Source organism: Uloborus diversus, chromosome 1 (assembly GCF_026930045.1).
Source record: "Uloborus diversus isolate 005 chromosome 1, Udiv.v.3.1, whole genome shotgun sequence".
Classification (NCBI taxonomy): domain Eukaryota; kingdom Metazoa; phylum Arthropoda; class Arachnida; order Araneae; family Uloboridae; genus Uloborus; species Uloborus diversus.
The window spans coordinates 86629987-86650589 of NC_072731.1; the positions used below are offsets into that span (position 1 = coordinate 86629987).

Below are 20603 nucleotides of genomic sequence, written 5' to 3' on the forward strand. Positions count from 1 at the left end.
TAAACAAATTATACCCAGCAATAGATAATAAATCGTCATCACTTTTGGTAGCCCATGTCTCAGTAACTCCAATAATATCCAACCTCTCATCTATAATTATGCTTTTCAATTCTTCCATCTTGTTCCTAATACTACGAGCATTTGTATAAAAAACCTTAAGTAAGCCCATCTTACTTTTATGTAATGGTGCACGATTATATGAATCCCAACTGTTAAAATCTTTTCTTTTATTAGCCACCCTATTTCCGTTTCTACTAAAATCCAAATAGTTAATACCCTTTCGAATTCTGCTCCTAAAACCATGCCCCCCATTCCAACTTAATTTTTTGATTCTGAAGCCTCTAAAACCAAACCACTAACCATTTATATAGTTTTTACTTAAATATCAGATTTTAAAAGTTTTTCATTTCGTTAAAAGTAACTGTACACCCAAACACGCGGCCGCAGCGCTTGTTAAACCAAGTTCGTACGCCCATAAAAAAACCTTGAAACGTTCTTGGAAAAAAAAGGTCTTTTGTTTTTTCAAGTGCTTGAAAACCTTGAAAATGTATACAAAGTTTCTTTATTGCTTGAATTCTTTCAAAAATCATTGGATTCTGTTTCAATAGTGCAATTTTCTGCTTATATATATATTTGGTTTGATTTATCGCGAAAAATTGCTTTCGTGTTTAAGGTTTCAATCCCTTTGCATCTTGTTAATATTTTGATGCTTTTTACAATCCAAAGTGATTTTGACATGACCTTAGCTTAGCTTATTTTTCGTTTAATTTCAATAATTAACGAAGGAATTATTTTGGAACCCATGGCAACATTGAACTTACTCGGATTTCGCAGAAAAATGCTTCTCGCGTTTGAAATTTCAATCCTTTTGCATCTTGTAAATACTTTGATGTGTTCCACAATTGGAAGTTATTTTAACATATGCTACCTTAGTTTAGTTTATTTTTCGTTTAATTTTAGTAATTAACGAAGGAAAAAATTTGGAAACCATGACAAAATTGAGCTTATTCGGACTTCGCGGAAAATTGCATCTCGCGTTTGAAATTTTAATCCTTTTGCATCTTGTAAATATTTTGATGTGTTCCACAATTGGAAGTTATTTTGACATATGCTACGTTAGTTTAGCATATTTTTCGTTTAATTTCAATAATTAACGAAGGAATTACTTTGGAAACCATAGTAACATTGAGCTTATTCGGACTTCGCGGAAAATTGCTTCTCGCGTTTGAAATTTCAATCCTTTTGCATCTTGTAAACATTTTGATGTATTTGACAATTTTAAGTTATTTTGACATATGCTGCTATACAGTAGCTTATTTTTCATTTAATTTCAATAATTAACGAAGGAATTATTTTGGAACACATGGCAACATTGAACTTACTCGGATTTCGCGGAAAAATGCTTCTCGCGTTTAAAATTTCAATCCTTTTGCATCTTGTAAATATTTTGATGTGTTCCACAATTGGAAGTTATTTTGACATATGCTACGTTAGTTTAGCGTATTTTTCGTTTAATTTCAATAATTAACGAAGGAATTCTTTTGGAAACCATGGTAACATTGAGCTTACTCGGACTTCGTGGAAAATTGCTTTTTGTGTTTGAAATTTCAATCTTTTTGAATCATGTCATTTGCAATCATGGAGTAATTTTTTTAATGTAAGCTTTATGATTCTTGAAAATATACTTTGAATATGAAAATTACAAAACTAAGCCTCATGTGATCTGCTTCCCTTTGTAATTGAGCATTTCAGACATTTTTAGGAAAACTTTAAATACAGTAGATCTGTTTGGTGTGTAATAGATTCATATCGGTTGTGAAGGGATATAATGCTATTAAGAAGCATTACAAGACAGAAAAATACAAAAATAATTTTAAACTAAGGAAAGATGAAGCACAACTTCATCTAGGTCATCTTTTTAATCCTAACTGGTCCTCTTTAGTCCTCTTTTTAATTGAAAATGGTCCTCTTTTACCCTTTTCTAAAGCTAAAATGTGTTGGGAGCCCTGTACCGTGTTTCTTCCTGAGCGGAGCAGCGTTCGACTTTAGCTCGTCTATGCAGCTCAATTCTGCGCCCATGAAGATCCTGCGCAAGTCCTCAAAACTTCACTTTCGAACTAGGCGTCGATGAACTTGGGCGATCATGATGGGCGCATGGGCTGTGTAGGTTTTGACGATGTCATTCTAGGAAGGGCTCTCTGGTTTGTCTTTTTACGCCATTCCCTTTCTATGAAAGAAATAAAAGCACGCACATGAAATAATAAGCATAAACAAGGCTTTAACTAAAGCCAAAAAAGAATTAAACAATTACTTAACCACCCCTTTATTGATAATTATCATAGATGATGCTAAAATTCCTAAGAAAGCAATGATAGTAAATAAATGTCATGCTTGCTCCAGAGAAACCTTGATTCAAAATTTTCATTATGATTACTATTTTATTGCATAGAAATCACATGAAATTTGCTGTTTTCCATCCTAACCAAAATAATTTATTTTAGGATTGAATTTTTTTAGTGTTGAGTTGAAGCATTTAGTGAAACCATTGAATTTTTTTAGCGTTAATTTGAAACATTTAGGGAAACCCGAAGCCTCCTTAATACACTTTTTTTCCCCATAATAGATTTTTTAAACTAAGTTTTTTAGACATATATCATTTATAGCCATGTTCCTTCCTGATAATGTAGCTATCTATCGTGAAAATTTTTTTAAAAATGGTCCAGTAGTTTCGAAGCTTACCCCCCCCCCCCCCCCACATACATAGAGAAGTAGCCATTTATGTATCTAGAATCATTTCTTGAATTGGTTTGATGTCATGTAACTTACTAAGCAATACAATATAAAATACAATCACTGTTTGCATTTCAAGTTTTCTGTAAGCTTGTCATGAGCTGTATGTGCTGAGCTGATAGACAGATTTTGCTCTGAGAAGAAAGAAGAAATTTCAGCCAAAATTTTAAAATGCAATCTTGCTTCTCAACCTTCCATTTCGAAATTTGGTTTTTCCAGTTAAATTCACTATTTCTTGTTCATTTTCTCTGATGTTGAGTGTTTTTTAATCAGAGATAAATACCGTATTTAAAGGGACTGGGACCCGAAACATTTTTAAATTCACTTTAGTTATTGTTTTGTTATAGGGTAGGGCTAGGGTTCCGATGAGAGGAAAAAAATGTGAGGGAAAAAATCTTATCTTCTGTTGAAATTTGAATAAGATTTTTTTTAACTGAGCTTAATTTTTAAAAAAATCTTATAATTCAACTTAACAAGCGCAAGTGTGTTAATTCTAGTAACTCATGTTGAATAGAACATTTTTTATGCAGCAAAATCAATTGTAACAGATAATGATTAACACTAGAATTACGGCAATCTTTTTATACCTAGAAATACGATGGGGGTCATTTTGACTCCAGAGAAGAAATCTGCTTAGTTTCCCACGTAATGTTAAATATTTTTAAAAATTAGTTTAAAATAAACATATTCATAATAAATGCAGTTTATTTAAAGAATACAGAGATTTTCAGGGTACATAATAAAATATTTAAAAAAAGTTTAAAATGCTCTTCAAAAAACCAGCACTGTTTCAGTTGCATTTCAGAAGCTAGCGGCTTATGGTTCCTTGTATGTACAAAAACAGTATAAATGCTTCATGTTCTTAAAATGATATGTTCTAAGAGACATTTTTGAGTTTCTGCTCTGTTTCAACATCAGTAAATGTATTTGCAGTTCTTTTTTTCTCAAAAGGGTCAAAATGACACCTACCTGCAATTTTAGTTGTAACCCTTTAGTTTGGGTTTAAAAGAATTACAATTTTCTTGAAAACTTTTTATTGTTCTACAGCACGATTATTTAGGAAAAGTCAAGGAAGGATTAAGCTTTTTATGAAAATACAGAGGAGTAGCTAGCAAAAAAAGTTTGATTGAAGTCAAAATGACCCCCTCCTGTAATTCTAGTGTTAATTACATATATACATTAGAAATGCATTTTAGCAACACATTTAAAAATAATTCATTTGGAAAGTGCGGCACCACTTTTGGGGGATGGGCAATCCTGTCTGCATATTGAAACAGGTGTCTGCATATTGAAATCAAAGATCAGCATTCTGCTATAGAGAACAGCTATCAGCCATCTGGAACAATAGATAACCAAAATGTCATGAACAGTAGATGACCAAAAGCTATCGCCTATTGCCATTGAGAAGAGAAAAATATCACAAAGCTGAAGCATGGTTAAAAAACACCAAATAAAATATTTAAAAAAGGTATAAAAAATGATAGCAAATCCTAGTCTAAAAAACTTTTTTTTATCAAAAAGTTGTTTAAAATCATTTGAAATCCAAAAAAGACCTCATTATTTGATCTCTCTAATGACCCCCCCCCCCTAAATGATGAACCTGTACTCTTAAATGCTGATTTAAAGTTGTTAAAATTTCTCAGCCCACATTGTAATATAATATGTATGCTAAGTTATTGAAATCTTGTGATGCTATGAAATCAAAATGGTTTTTACAAATGTGTTTTATAATATCAGTTTGATTTTCATTTTTACATGTTTGTTAAAATTTACTTTTCCCCTTAGTCATCTCATCTCAGTCCTTATGAGAAAATGATATTGAAAAACAAGCAAGAAAAAATGAAATTTTTGCAAAGTCTCAAGATTGATGAGGTATTTAACTAATTATTAGATCTGCAAAGTTTAATATGCACAGTAGAATTTAAAAAGTCTTTCTCGTCTATTGCTTTTAACTATTCGGAATGTTGTAAAAACTATGTATTTTATGACCCAACTAGTTTGCTTTGGCAATAGACTATTTGATAAACAAAACAAAAGGTTGACACTTGGCCTTGAGAAATCATTAAAGCAAAACTAAATGTACTGCTGACATTTTCAAACATGAAAGAAGTTGCTATTTAATTCATGTGTAACTAAAGTGTACTGACAGCAGTAAAAATATGAGCTTGAATTTCACTCTGAATAATTATCAATCTTTGTTTAAATTTAATTCAATAAATAATTTCTGTGAAAGTCATCAAATGAGGATCAATTTCTTATTAATTTAACTGCTCAACTTTGCAGGCCTGAAATCCACAATTGACTTAAATCTGCTCAAGATTTGAGATGTAAACAATAAAATTTACTATCAAATGACTTTTACTATTAAATAACAATTTCAGATGATAATAACATTATAAATGTTAAACAGAAAAAGGGATGAATCAATTCTTATTTTAAGCTTAAATTTGTATAAATATGTATAAATATTAATTAAATTTCATAATTTTTTGTTTATGCTTTCACTTTTTATGCTATCTTTTTAGTAAATGTTTTAAAAAATCAATCCATCCATCATTTTAATTTATAATTGCTTTTAATTTTTTATTGTTTATGGCAACAACAAATAACAGTATAGTTATTAATGCAGGTGTCTGGCCAGAGGAAATTTGGGTCTGTTAACGTACCCATCACAAAATTCTGATAAACAAAAACGGATCGTTCAGAAATTTTTTATTGAAAGAGCAAATTTCAAATCAAAACAACGCAGCATATTTTCGTGTATAAAAACGATAATGTTTGGAACCTTTTTTGAAGTTAAGTTAGAGGAATCAACTTATACAAAATCTGTTAATTTTGCGAAAGAAAAAGAAACTGCACTCTTGTGATGCTCCTGCAAGCGATAACTACTAAGGACAGATAAATATAATGCTTGTTGTCGGGGGTTGTTCAATTTTAGCCAGGCCAAAAAAGGCTGGCCGATTTTTTTTTTTTTTTTTGGTTTTAACTGCTTAAAAAAAGTTGGCTTTTATAGAAAAAGCCAACTTTTTTAGAAAAATAATTTTTTGGGGTATTTTTATTGTAATTTAATCAAAATGAAAATAATGTTTGTAGTCTTAATGCAATTACTACTGTTTTAAATCAAATTCCATGAAACAAGAATAAAAATTTGGTAGTTGTTAAAATAACTATAAAGACTATATTAATTAGTCTAGTTCAATGGAATTCAAATGATTATAAATAAATTTTAGTTAAATTCAAAAGTTATTCAGTATTCCTGCTGAAATCCATTGGTAGCTTGTTTATGGTGAATGTGTTATGAATGATGGAAATTTGCATAAATGGGGTAGGTTTTTTAATAAATAATGAAGGAAGGACAAATGTTCATGATGAAGATCAACCTGGCAGCCTTGTGTCATGAATGAAGATTTGACACAAAAAGTTGATGAGGAGATTCGCCAAAACAGGTGCTTCATCATTGACAAGCTTTATCAGAAATTTCTACAAGTTTCAAGATCAGTAGTTAATTGCATTGTTAGTGACAAACATCTACAAAAAAAAAATGTTCGAGATGAGACCAAAAAAGTTGACAGAAGAACACAAAGCAAAGCGTTAGGCACATTTTTTGTCCTTTTTGGAGCGCTGTTACAAGGATGGTGATGAGTTCTTAAAGCACATTGTGACTGACTATGGAACCTGGATTGGGATCTACACTCCAAAGACTTAACACCAATCCAGTAAATGGCATCAAACTGCCGGACAAAACCACCAAAATTCAAACAACAACCTTCAACACTGAAAATCATGGCCACAATTTTTTTTTATGACAAAAATGGCATTTTTCTGGGAGACTTTTTGCCGAGAGGAATGGCAATAAATGCTAAGAGGTACTATGAAATACTGTTAAAGCTTCAGCTTGCTATTCAAAACTGTTGGCAGCGTCTGCCCTCTAACGGCATTGTTCTGCTTCACCTACAGTCTCACATTGCGGCAAGAACAAACGCTCATCTGGAGAACTTTCACTGTTAATTTCTGGATCATCCACCATACAGCCCTGATTCAGCACCATTAGACTTACACATTTTTCCGAAATTAAAGTAATTTCTCAGTGGAAAGTGCTTGATTAATGAGATGTTGAAAGAAATTTATTAATTGGTTTAACTGTCAGACGGCAGAGTTCTTAGATGAGCTCCAAAAGCTGGTGCTATGATCTGTCAAATGTTTAAATGTTAATGGTGACTATGTTGAAAAAAGAAAAAACTGTTCATATTTTGTGTTGTGATACAATTTACATTCATAAATCAAGTTTCTCTTACTCCATTACAAAATGGTTCTTACTTAAAAAATGACCCTTTTAAATACATTTTTTCATTTAATGATATGGCTGATATTATACTACTTATATTGCATACTTTATTGATAGCGTCACTTATATTACAATACACTAATGCCTTACTTACAAGGATCAAATTTTGGTTGACATCATCGAAATTGAGTTTTCTTCGATTACATTCCTGCTTTGCTATATTCTGAAAAACATTTCAGGCAAAAGAAGACTTTACTAGTTCTGTTCGGAAAATTAAGCCTGTCAGAAAACCTGTCAAAAGAGTGAACAAAAAGTAGGTACAAAATTTTACTGAATTGTTTAAGGTTTAGCATAATGGCCATATCATCTGTTTTAAGATTATTGTTATTGTATAGTTTAGGTAGTTGAAATATCATTTTTTCGGTATTTTAATGGAAAATTATTGAAGTTATTTAAATTAAAATCATAAATTCTGAGCTGCTACAAATTGTAAATTTAATGCTTATATGGAGGAATAAGCTAATCCAAAGCATGTTTCAAGGTTCCTACATTTCTTAACAGGACCATATCTATTTTGAAAAAATTGAGGGGTCCTTAAAATAGGCTTATTTTAAAATGCCTTCAAAATACATAAAACCCATAATTATTACTCCTGCATTGAGTTTATCTGTATTTCTTTCAGCCACATTCAGGAATGATTGAGTTTTAGTATTTTAACGGATTTCATTTATTTTCAGAAAAACCTAATTTGTGAAACTTAATGAAATCACTGAAAAAGAATTGAATTTTTCTGTTATCTTTTCACTATAATATATTTAGGGCGATTCTGGGGTGATTGTATTCCGCTGAAACACTGGAATTCCAGTATTTTTTCATGTGTTTATACCATTGAGACAAGGGCGCCCATATGCAAAATTTTTAGGGGGGGGGGGGGGGCTCGGATATTTTTCCCTTGGTTTAGCAGGATATTTTCACCTTAGAAACTGATTTCAGTACAGATTAGAGTTATTAAAATTTGACATTTTTAATATCTTATTCATTAATTGCTGGAAAAGATTTTTGAAAAAAAAAAAAAAAAAAAAACTACTAACAGCAAGAAGGTTCTAATTTCAAATAGGGGCGGGGGGGGGGCTTGGGCCCCCCTTGCCCCCCGCCCCATATGGGCTGTCTTGCATTGAGAAGATATAAAATGGAGGGAGTGAAGACTTTCATTCGTGAAGCGAAGATTCCAAGTCACGTGATAGATTTTAAAGCAGAGCATAGGGAGAAATCGGGTTTCTTTCGCCAGTTTCACGCAAAACATGTCAACCATTCGTCGCTGTTGAATCACATGACTTGGCATCTTTGCCTCAGCTTTTGCTAAGCCCAATGATAGGACTTCCTCCCTCCATTTACTAATTCCTGTTATAAGGTTTCTACTGGTATTTTGGGACAATAAATTTGGTCATGGTCAGTATCCTGTAACATATAAAATGTTTCATGTATTTTTAAACTATATAAATTTATGCTCACATATTCTCAATTTTAGATTCAAGCCTACCTTTACTCCTATACGTAAAAGTCGACGCCTTGCTAAGTTGGATGTTGATTTATCAGAAGATGCACTTTATTATAACGCTGTCAACAAGGGCAAAAGCAGAGGAAGATGAAAAGAAAGTAAGTATTGATTATTTAAATATGTTTGCTATTGGAATATAGAACTGAAATGTATAGGAGGTGCTGCATATAAAAGTAGAATTGATTCATATTAGTAGTGTCATGGGTGCAAGTAGATCAAATTGAAATAAAACTTAGAAATTATTTTATTCATATAGTCCAGTCAGTGAGCACATTGCAGCGTGCATGGAACGGGTTATAATATCTGATTTCAGAATATTGTTACAGGTAGTTAGTTAGTAAACATATCATACTAAAAGTTCCCGCCCCTGGGAGGGTGAGCTAAAGGTGGGACGGAGGGGGGGAAGCAAATTTTGGGGGTTTTTAAAAACATGCTGAAAAAGGTGGAAAAATGCGTTTAAAATAAAAATTCAAGCTAAATAAAGTTCCTATAGAACTGTTTCTACACATATTTTTCAAATTTTCAATATTTTTCAGGGTATATGTTATGAAAAGTCAATGATTTTCAGAAAAAGTCTCTCTTTTTGTTAAGTCTCCTAATGCCTCCCAGGATTAGTATTTATAAAAATTGTCAATGACGGAGTTGTAGAGCTTTAACTTTCCTTCAATTTGATATGTAACTTTGTCACATTTTATTCAACCAATCAAAAGTTATTGGATTTCAAACGTGCACCTTCATGGCAAAAAATGGAACTCTTGCAGTTCACAAATTTCAAACTGACCTCGAAAGGATTGCGCACTTCCTCTTTCCTCAATGATTTCAACATTCCTGAATTATAATGAAGTATATGTGGAGATTACTAAGACACAAATGATGTCACGCTTCCAGGGGGAGGTCCGTTCGTACAATTGTGATGATGTGACAAGGCAGAAGGAAAGAAGTGTGACATCAAGTATTTTTAATATGGATATGTTGGTGAAAAGTAGCTTCTATAACATACTTTGTGACAAAAGAGGGAAGGGGGGTAAAAATGTTGAAAAAGAGTGTGACATCATTTATAGACAGCCCTTAACCAAGGAATTGGACTAAGATTTCCAGAATTCCGTATATGCAGTATGAATTAGTGGATTATGAGTGCAGAAAATCAGCACCATGTATGGTATTTAAGGACATTGAAAATGACATTGATTTAATGAAATTTGAATTTGTTGTTGCTGAGGCTACTTAATCTATAAAACTGTTTGGAAAAAAGAGACAACTGTATAAATTGACCATGTGGACATCAATGTCAGTTAAAAAATTGAAACAACGGTCAAACAAGAAGGTTTCTGTCCAACTTTCAATTATAAGCAGACAAATCTGCTAATGATGAAGCTATAGAAACACGAGACAAATACGCTCCGAGCTTTAGGTGATGCTGACGTTCGCAGGGTATCTCAGGAGAAAAGGGTTTGTCAAAAACGTGCCAGAAATCTAAAATCATACAACATGTATCTAAGGTATATAACAACAGTTTCTATTCCCCTGAATCCATTGAGGCTGCTGGGGTCTTGTTTATCTCCCATGATACTGTGCTCCAGCCACAGAAAAGTCCCTCAGCGAATTCTGCCACAAATTATTTATCAAAGTGGCTGCAAATATAAAAACTGACCTCTAACTCACCTGTACCACCAGGTACAACTGTAGCTAGGAACTTAATAATAAAGTATCAGATAGGGGTTTGGGAAACAAGGAGTGACCAATTCGTGCCGAAACTCTTGGAATTGTATATGTTGCTCCTGACGGAATCTTGATGATTTTGACCAATGCACGAAAAGATGTGACACTGGAAGGTCTTTTGTAGAAAAATCATCGTTAAACTACTCTGTCGCATGCTTGCATTGCAAGGGTAGTTGCAACAACGGAATCAAAATATTTGCCCAGGACGAAGGGGACGATGCTGACATCAATACATAACCAATTTTTTAGAACAACTTTCCCACTGTCATTGGCTTCATATTTCTTTAGTATCAGGTTTGAATCCGTAGTTCAAGCGTTCAGCTGGTTGATTTTTGAGACACAGAAAACCGAAAACAGGGAGAGCTGTGTCACATGATTGCAGCATTGATTGAGTGCCTGTTTGGGACAGACACTCTAAGACAAAAAGAACAAGGGATTTTTTTTAATCTCCTATATTATTGGTTTTCAAGAACATATACCTAAAAAACCATTGGAAGCGTGACACATGTATGAAAACAATTTTACTATAAATTTAGTTAACTTTCACTTTTATTCGAAACACATTTTTTCTGCCGTGTTTCAGAGATATAATCGAAAACCACAAAAATTGGCCCCTCCCTTCCCACCTTTAACTCTCTTTCCTATCAGGGTCGGGGGCTTTCAGAATGTTATCATCGTCAAGGATTAGGAATAAAGCCTGTTCCGGCTTATTGGTCGCCCCACCATTTCCAGGACCTACCACATTCTTGTTTATCCCTTGATCTGTAATAAAGGGAAGTCTCTCTCAGTGTCATATGTCGAACATGGTTTTTTCCAATCATTTTACTTATTAATTTCTACAAACGAATTTCATACTGAGGAAGTGCTTACTTTCTGCACTTCTTCAGTATTCTTTCATTTAAATTATGCCATGGGTATGGAGCTAATTCATACTGCATATACGTAATTCTGCAAATCCTCGACCGATTCCTTGATAAAGGGTTGTCCATAAATGATGTCACTTGTTTTCAACATTTTTAAACCCTTCCCCCTTTGTAAACTAGCAGTCAAAAAACTTTGTACAATGGAATGAGTAAAAATGACAACAACGTGTATCAAGTACAAATAAGGTAGTAAAATAGAGTTAAAAACTCAGCAAAAAAGCTGTTTTGGGGCTGTCAAATGCAAGACCCTTCTTCAGTGCAAAAAAGAACGAAAAGTCCGCACAATGTAGACCAAACGATAAATGAACAAAAAAATGGAAGGAAGCAAAGTAAGTAGACTTGGAAACCGGAAACACATGTGTCAGAGTACAGCCAGAGGCATAGCAAGATCCGACTTTCAGGGGGGGGGGGAGGGGTTACTTCTTTATATATATATATATATATATATATATATATATATATATATATATATATAATATATATATTAGTATTTAAAAAAATAAGAGGGAGGTGAATCTTACATATTTTGGAATGGGGTGCCCCAATATCGATACTTGTGTCAAACAAAACAAAAGCAAAGATTTCTTTTTTTTTTTTTTTTAATGTTCTGGAAAATTCAACTTTTTTTCTTTTTCCTCCATTTAATTTAAATTGAAATTTTTTAGCAACGTCTTGTCAAAACCAGTCTATCCAAATCAAGGTTAAATCACATATCTGATGAGCGCGTGCCGTTCATTTCAGTATGACTGCTTAAGTTAGAGGCTAACACACATCTACAAAAGCTGGCATCCCTGAAAGCTAATAGATACTTCCATTTCCGCCTGTAAACTGGATGTTTGACTTTCAATCTCATTGGTGGTTAGACTATAAAGACTATTTTTACCCAACTTGGTTTGCACTAAAAGTATGAAATAAAATAAAGACTTCTTGAATTATAAGCAGCAAAAAATGAAATTGCTTTTCATATTGTTATATTTATATGTTACTTTTTATGTATTTACATTTATGCTAATACTAAAGCAGTTAATAAAATTTGAATAAAAATAGTTAGGGAAGAAATATAGGCGGTAGAAAGTTATTCGCTCAAATGCATACCATCTGTTTCTCCATTCAAGTCTTTATTTTTAATTTTATTAGCTGCTTAAGGAATTTACATAAATATCTATTTGAGAGAGCAACAGCTATTTTCGAGGTATTATAAACAGAAGTCTTTTTTGTCTTTCTACTTTTTAATGCGAACCAAGCTAACAGAAATAATCTCTGTATACTTATAAATAATCTCTATTATTTCTGTTACTGGGCTCCTTTAGTAGCCTAAGCGGATATAGTACAATAGACCTGTGGTCTGGGTGCTTGCGCTGGTTTCAAGCGCCCCCCTTTTCACTTCATACTTCAACAGAAATAATCTAGATTCATTTCGTTTTTAAACATTTTATTCATGTAATGCTACGCAGTTTTCCTTTTGAATTAAAATAAAATTACCTTCAGAAGGGTCCGATGGGTCTAATGCTGCTTTGCAGACTGTACTTCGTTTTCTTCAGACGACGTTAACTTTCTTTTTAGAGTAATCCTTTCTGTCATTTTAATTTTTTTGTTTGGGTTTAAAAAAGCTTGTTATCGGTTTTGCTCGCTTCGTTATGCAACAACTTTCACTTAGAATGCACTATTTTAAACAGACTGTACGTTTCCAAAGGAATGCGTAGTAAATACTGGCTGAAAAATCAATGTGATTGCAATGGATACTCTGGTTAGCAAAGGTCGTTTTGACTATGATCTATGACACACACGAGACAAGACCATTAAAAAATCTCTATTGTCTCGAATTCCGGTTATGCTATCACTTTCGATTTCGAAGCTCAATGATCTTTAAAGAAGCAAACAAAAATATTTTCTTCAACTCAGAAACAGAGGAATTGTCTTCAAGAGCTGAGAAGGCAGTGGGAAAAAGGGAGAAATGCGTTCCACGAATAAGCTTTCCAGGAAGATTAACCAAAGGATAGTCATTTCGCCCACTTTCTTGGAAGAAGAGGTAAATGGGTGATATATATAGGTTTGACATGTAAGATGAACATTTCAAGTTCATGGTTAAAGGTCATTCAAGTTAAAAGCCATTTCGCTCTGTTATCTGGATTAGTCCCTGTTCTTTGGTTGCTCTCTTTCTTAAAATTGTGATTCCTTAGAAAACCGAAATGATTAGGAGTGAAAAGAAAGTATGTTTTTTTCAAGTGATGAAAAAAGGGAAAACTGTAGAATACTGGCCAAGTTAGATTTGCAGCAATTGCTAACCTACCTCAAGAGGATAAATAATGAGTAAAAAAAAAAAAAAATCAGGGACCAAAAAGCAATAAAAGACGTTTTCTTGAAAAAGATATGCTTAAAGTTACTTTTACTGTCAAAATGATTCCTTAAACTTGAAATAAAGCACTTAATAATGTGATAATAAAATAAATACCTAACAAAACTAATAAAGAGGAATTTTAATTAAAAGCCCCATATTGTCTTTAGTATTGATTTCAAATTTTTCACCATCATATTTTCAAATTTCTGTAAAAAGTTTCTTAAAGCCCCCTATCTCAAAACTTCTTTATCTCAATTTTTTCTTTAATGTGAAATTCGAAATATACAGATTCGACTGTATGCAATATTCCCACTTGCGCGGCTCATGAAATGAAACATATTTAACAATTTGCAAAATCTATAACAAAGAAAGGCTGCATATACGTGGATTTAACAAATCAATCTCATTTCTAAAGCAAAGTGTCAAATTTCACTCAATTATAAAAAAATTGTCGCAGCAGAGGGAGGCGTCTTTATGCTAGAGGGTCACACATGGAGCAGATTTTCAATGGCATTTGGGGGGGGGGGGGGGGTAGCAAAGTGAATTTTTGACCTTTGTTACTCAGAAAAAAAATCGTTTTTGATTTTTTTCTTTTTCTTCTTTTTTTTTCTTTCTCTGCTCTTCTGCTTTTTCTCTCTCTTTTTTTTTGAGACTAACGTTTCGGGGGGGGGGGGGGTTGTCCCCCCCCTAGCTACGCCCCTGAGTACAGCAACGACACCTATAGTGCGGAAAAACGTCACAAACAGAATTTTTTTTTAAAGATAAGATTTCTAAACACTGGGGAGAGGGGGAGTACTCGACAAATCATTAACTGTTGAAGCAGAATTTTTTCCAAATGTAATAGGATTCCCAAAAATCTAAATCATAAATCGGGAACACCCATGAATAACCTCGGCAGAAGAAAAAATCGAAAATATGATTGAAAGGCCAACAGTGTAAACTTACCTACACTGTTGGTCTTTCAATCATATTTTCGATTATAAATTTCATTTTTTTTAGAAGAAAAATTCTTAAAATCAGTCAATTTTCTATGTTTATCAGCAACACAAAAGTTTTGAAATGGTCTATAAAATTTTGATCAATTTTGAAGATTAAAAAAAAATGTGTACAATTTTTTGAAACAGGCTGGCGACAGATCAGAGAAATCAGGGAGATCAGGGAAAAGTCAGGGAACTTTATTAATCGGGGAAAAATCAGGGAAATATCTGGGAATTTCAAAAAAATAACAAAAAATCAGGGAAAATTGATTTTATAAGGAAATTTTTTTTGCTTTACGAAATTAAGTATCCTAATTCCCTACGCATTTTCCGCCAATTATCTGATCCAAAAAAAAAAAGTAAAATTAATGAGGTGCGATTATACACTGCCGCATATTTGTGCATCTTTTTTCCTCAACGTCAAAGTATTGAATCTTAATTATTAACCACAGGATGAACTTCCTGAGATTGTTTCTGTTAGGCTGTTTATTTTACCTTGCTTGAAACTTTCCTTTCATGCATTCAATGCGACGTAAAATAAACAGACCATACAAGCAAAGAGGAAGCCTTCATTAGCTCCTTTGCCTTTATTCCATTGTCTCAAAGTGATTTGCGTACTTTAATCACAATTTCAAGAAGAAATCTTTGGTTTTTGAATTAATACTGATAAAAGCTTAAAAGTTATTACTTCTTTCATGTTTTTAATTTAATTTGCTAAAATTGAACTTTCAATCAAAAAAATTTTGTTTTTTTGCTGTCACTGCAGATTATAAAGGTTTTCATTTCTTCAGACTTAAGTGATTCTTTTATTTTATAACCAAGTTGTATTCTTATTTATGTATTTTGAAATTAACTAAATTGCTGTTTTTTTCCCTGTTTTTTTTTCTTGCATTTCAAAGTTGTTTGTTACAAAAGCAATCAAAGATTTTTTTCGTTACATACTAAAATCATTTAAAATAGAGTTAACTTGTGTACTTAAGTAAATATCTTTATTTTTTTATTGTTAAAATGCTTATTCATTCATTAAAACTGATGTTCTTGATTAGAGAAAAGCTACCTATGCATGGATGTCAAAAGGTGTCATGTGTTTTGCATAAATATGTCATTTAGTTATTTAAGAATAACTACATTGCTTCTTTTCTTTCACTATTACTTGTTATTCTTGCAACAATTATTATACTGTTTGAAAATTTAGTTCAAAATAATTTCAATTACTTTTTAGCTCTACCATAGATACGTATATGTTTTTAAGAGTGATTTTAATAAAATTTTTCTTAAAATTCTTATGCTAAGTGGTTTCTGAAATAGTTTTTTTTTTTAATTTTTTTTTTTAATTTTTTAAAAATTTTCCATGTAGAAAAATGTAATGTACTGTTTTGTATTTTTTTTTTTTTTTTTAAATTGACTTGATATGCTTTTTTTTGTTTAACCATTTTGTTAAAAAAGTAGCATTTTTTAAAAAATATATGTTTAGTTCAACAACTTTACACAACTTAAAACATTTAAAATACTACATTTTATACAAACGTACAATAGATTTCAAGTAGAGCAAAGAAAGGAAACCATTATCATTAGTAACATAAATCAGGGAAATTTGGTGAACTTAATCAGGGAAAAAGTCAGGAACTTTTTTTCACAGTTCCTTATGTTTCTATACTAAAATATCCTAACTTCCACAGGTCAAAAATATCGGATATATACATATATATCGAAATATTCGGATATATATCAGTGTATTGGATATTTTCGAAAATATGATGATTTTTTGGAATCCTGATTAGGGGCCTCCACACTTCCAAATCTGGCCCTGAACACAAACTTTGCCAAAAGTTGTTTGTTGTGTTTGAAGTTTCTCCTTTTGTATCTTGTAAATATTTTAATTGTTTTGAAAGTTGGAAGTTATTTTGGCCTCGACTGCTTTCAGTCGGCTTATTATAGTTCTTATTTTAGCAATTATTTTATTTTTTAAAGTCTTTTTTTTTTTTGGTTTGCAAATTGTTAGTACGTACGTGTTTTTGTTTTTGAGAAAATGCTTATTTTCAATCAATATCACTAATTTTTTTATTCATTTTCAAAATAGAACATATTTTAATGGGTTACCCCCCCCCCCCCCCCAGTATTTGAATTTGATTCCGAGACGGCTGAAGTCTAAGAAGCAGTAAATGCATATTTTACTGTAAATTTAATATGTTTGTGCATTCAATTTATTGTGCGGAAGCAAAAATAACTATTATTAGAGTTGTACATATTTTTTTCTGAAATATGTTTTAAAAAATGCATCTTTAAACAAGAAACTAGTCCTTAAAAAAAAAGTGAACTCCTGCAAAACTCCTTAAACAACTCCTTACTTTTAATTTTCAAAGCTGAGTATGAACTCTATTATTACTCTAAAAAAAATGAAGAGTTTACTGTCTAGGTGTAATATAAAAAAGTAAAAAAAAATCATAAACTGATTCAGCTCTCTAGTTTTTGTTAAATATCTATATAAACTCTTTTGTTCATACTTTTATGTGCTTGAGATTTAATCCCCCCCCTCCCCTCCCCCCGGTTATAACATTACTCAGCTTTAGTTTTTGTTACTTCTTGGCTATTTTCTGTTTTAATAACTGTTGACTGTATGTACATGTCTTAATTTCCTCTTTCAGCATTCCCACCTCAGTTATCTTTCAATGAAGCCTTAAAAGACACATTTGAAGATTTTTCAAATAACGTCAAGTCACATCTATTGGGGTTCCATGGAGGATGTCAAATCTATTCAATATACCAAGTAATTTGCTTCATGTAGTTATTTTATGATTTTTCAAATTAAACGATATAAAATTCCATGATTAAATATTAGTCATGTGGTTTGCATGTACAATGTACATATTGTCATTACTTTGAAAAGGGAAGAGATCATGTTTCTAAACCAACCTTTGTCTATAAATACACTAGAAGCCACTAATACAAGCCTTGCTCTTCGAAATTCCAGCAAACTCCAAAGAAGTTCTTAATTTTCTCTACTTTTCCCTACTTTTTAGAGCTCTCTCCGTATTTTCCTACTTTTTCCTTTTTTTCCCTACTTTTTCTTTCTTTAGTAAAGCACTTCTAGTTGTGCATTTTTTCTTATTTTTACGATGCCGCACCGATAATTCTCTGCATGTTTCAATTTTAAAAAGCAAAAGAAGCAAGCGAATCCTAAGTTTTTAATTCACTGGCTACAGTAATTTCTGGAAGGAGCACTGCAGTGCCTGCATGTTTAAAAGTTAAATATTCGTGACTTTTTTGCTGTTGCAGCGTTTATATCGACTTTTCTATTTATCACCCTGACTTCAGTCCTACAGTTTTAACGAAACAATAAAGAAACAGATACTGGCCCATTCTGATGCAATTGTATATTATTTACCCCTCAATTAGAAGCTTTAATTAAAATAAACGGCCCCGACTGTCCAAAAAGTGCTGGAAAAGCCGAATATCCTATTGACAATTTTTTGTATAGTTGATTACAAGTGAAATTGAGCTCTGTTTAAACAGAAAGGCAATGAAAAACCTTAAAAGGAACGTAAGGAAGCAAAAAATGAAAAACCTGTGCACTGTGCATATTTTATTGATGTTAGTACCAAATAAAAGGCACAGATAACAGAAATTCGCAAAAAACGGATCACTTCAAAATTAATCGCGGAAACAAACTACATAAATACGATTATTATTCATTCTAAAATCGTAAACATGTTTATAAAATTTATAAAATTTTATTTTATTTCCGTGCAAAGAGTGTATTTGCAAAAAAAGGCAAAACCTAGGTGGGCAAAGCATTCCCGATTTTTTGGATAAAAACCGGAAATCAATTTAAATGCGAGATTCCGTTTTTATTTCTTTACATTTTTAAAAAGTTGGGGGGCAGAGCCACAGCAAATATGTACTCTATTTTTTTTCTTTTTAATGAGTATTTTCTACTGATATATCATCATATCGAGGAGTTGCTCATAATTTTTATGTGCTACATTTATGGCAATGCAGCATTTCGAAACATATAAAATTTTTTTTGACAGACTCTTACTCTTTTCGGGGGTGCGGCAATTATACAGATGCGGCATATCTACTGTAAGTTATTGTACTCAGGGTGCCTGATCAAAGGGGGGGGGGGGTGGAAGAGATATATGCTGGCATTAGATACCAGGTGCTCCCCCCTCACTCTCAATTTCGTGAGCAATTTACGAATGAATATTTTTGTCTTATGATGAGGATCGAATGAATTCACATGTCTTCTCTGTTATGCACAGAGAAACATTAGTAACTGATCTTTGACTTGAAAAAAAATGTTATGTTTGCCATGCATGTATTTTTCCTTTTGTTTTTTCAGTGACAAATTTTGGAACAAGGAAAGAGGTTAAAAAAATCATCAAACCAATAAAACAATTGTAAAAAAGCAGTCGAAAACTTTGTATTATGGAATGAGTAAAAATGACAACAACATGTATAAAGTAAAAATTAAGTAGTATAAAAGAGTTAAAAAACTCAATAAAACAATATTCGTTTTTATTGCTTGATTCAAATTAAAACTGTTTTGTCTTTCTGATTTTCCCCTAGTTGTGGCTAGCAAAGGATGTATACTGAACGCAAATTTTATCTGAAAACAACAAAAACCACACAAACTTGTATAGTTAAGCATTAGTTTGCCCAAAGCCAGTGAGGGGAGAAATTGACCTCACTGACCCCCCATAAATGACGTGCCTGAAACAAAAATTTATGTTGAATGCTAAAAGTACACAACATAATTCAAAACCTATAGTTTATTTATTTTTGTTATTTATTTAGTTTAATTATTTTATTATAAATTTTATCTCCCATATTTAAGAACAAATTTATTTTAGTTCTGCAATTTCAGTCTTTTTCCTTTTTCTTCGAAATCAAACATTGCCCCTCTTTATGCAAGAATGCATGCCAGCTGCTGATTATTTTTAATTGAAACTAATTTAATATTTGCTTTGCTTTTTGAATCATAGTTTTTTTTATACTACATTATATATTGCTATATTGCATTTTATTCTTTCACACTTAAAAATTTTATTACTGTATTGTTGAAAGTATTTCTTTGTTTGGATTTTATTTTCATATATCTTTGTTTAAAACCAGTTTATTTTTTCATACTAATGATTGTCAGCTTGTTTCTTTCGTTATGTTTTGTGACTCGGCTTTTCATTAAATCCCTTTAATACTTCAAAAGTACTGTTAGTTTGTTTTTGAGACAGTTTTAAATCAAAAATACTGTTAGTTTATTTTACATTAGAAATAAAATTTACTCTAAATTTGTTTCCTCTTGACGTGTGTGTAGTTCCATCTCTTCCTATTTTTTCCTACTTTTTTAAGTAATTTTTTCCTACTTTTTCAGTTTTTGATTACTTATTTCCTCCCCCCCCTAAAAAACCACTTCGGGGTCTGTTCCAGTTAATTCTTTCCGAAAATTTAAAATGAAACAAGTGCCTGTTAATATTCAAACTTACTGGAAAAGAAAAAATATCATTTTCTCACCTTGTATGATTTTGTAAGCATTGCAGAAACTAGTTCTACAGTTCAACAGCAACTTTTACAGCATTCTTTAAAGAAATTATTGTAAATTTACAATCTTTTCAGGTGAAGACATTTGTCTGATAAGCCTGATGAATTGACATTACTCTCAACGAGAAAGCAATATTCTATCCCATGTCTTATAAACACAATGTCTGCAGGCCCAGATCTATTAAAATCAAAAAAAAAAAAAAAATCTGTAGAGCCCTCACTTTAGACCAGCATTGTACATTTGCTATGTTAATAATAATTCTGACTACCCCATTTCCATCCATTAAAAACACCACACACTTAACAAATCAAGCAAATGACTTCTAGATATTGCCAGGTTTCTACCGACTTTAATGTAGTAAATTACCACCCTTAAGCTAGGGCTAAGGCCGAACTACATTGCAGTACGCCAACAGCCGTGTTATGCCATCCAGAGACTGCAGTTTTGTCTTGTTATCTATTCATCAGTTTGGAA

General features: G+C 32.1%; 1 protein-coding gene across 1 annotated transcript in view; it reads left to right on the forward strand.

The window, feature by feature from the left end:
• The window catches only part of LOC129229359 (WD repeat-containing protein 76-like), a 75206-nt gene that overhangs the window by 3644 nt on the left and 50959 nt on the right, over positions 1 to 20603 (forward strand). The window contains 3 exon segments of the mRNA XM_054863688.1: positions 4576 to 4662; positions 7315 to 7388; positions 8604 to 8721. Of these exon segments, the coding sequence (XP_054719663.1) occupies positions 4576 to 4662; positions 7315 to 7388; positions 8604 to 8721 (279 nt within the window).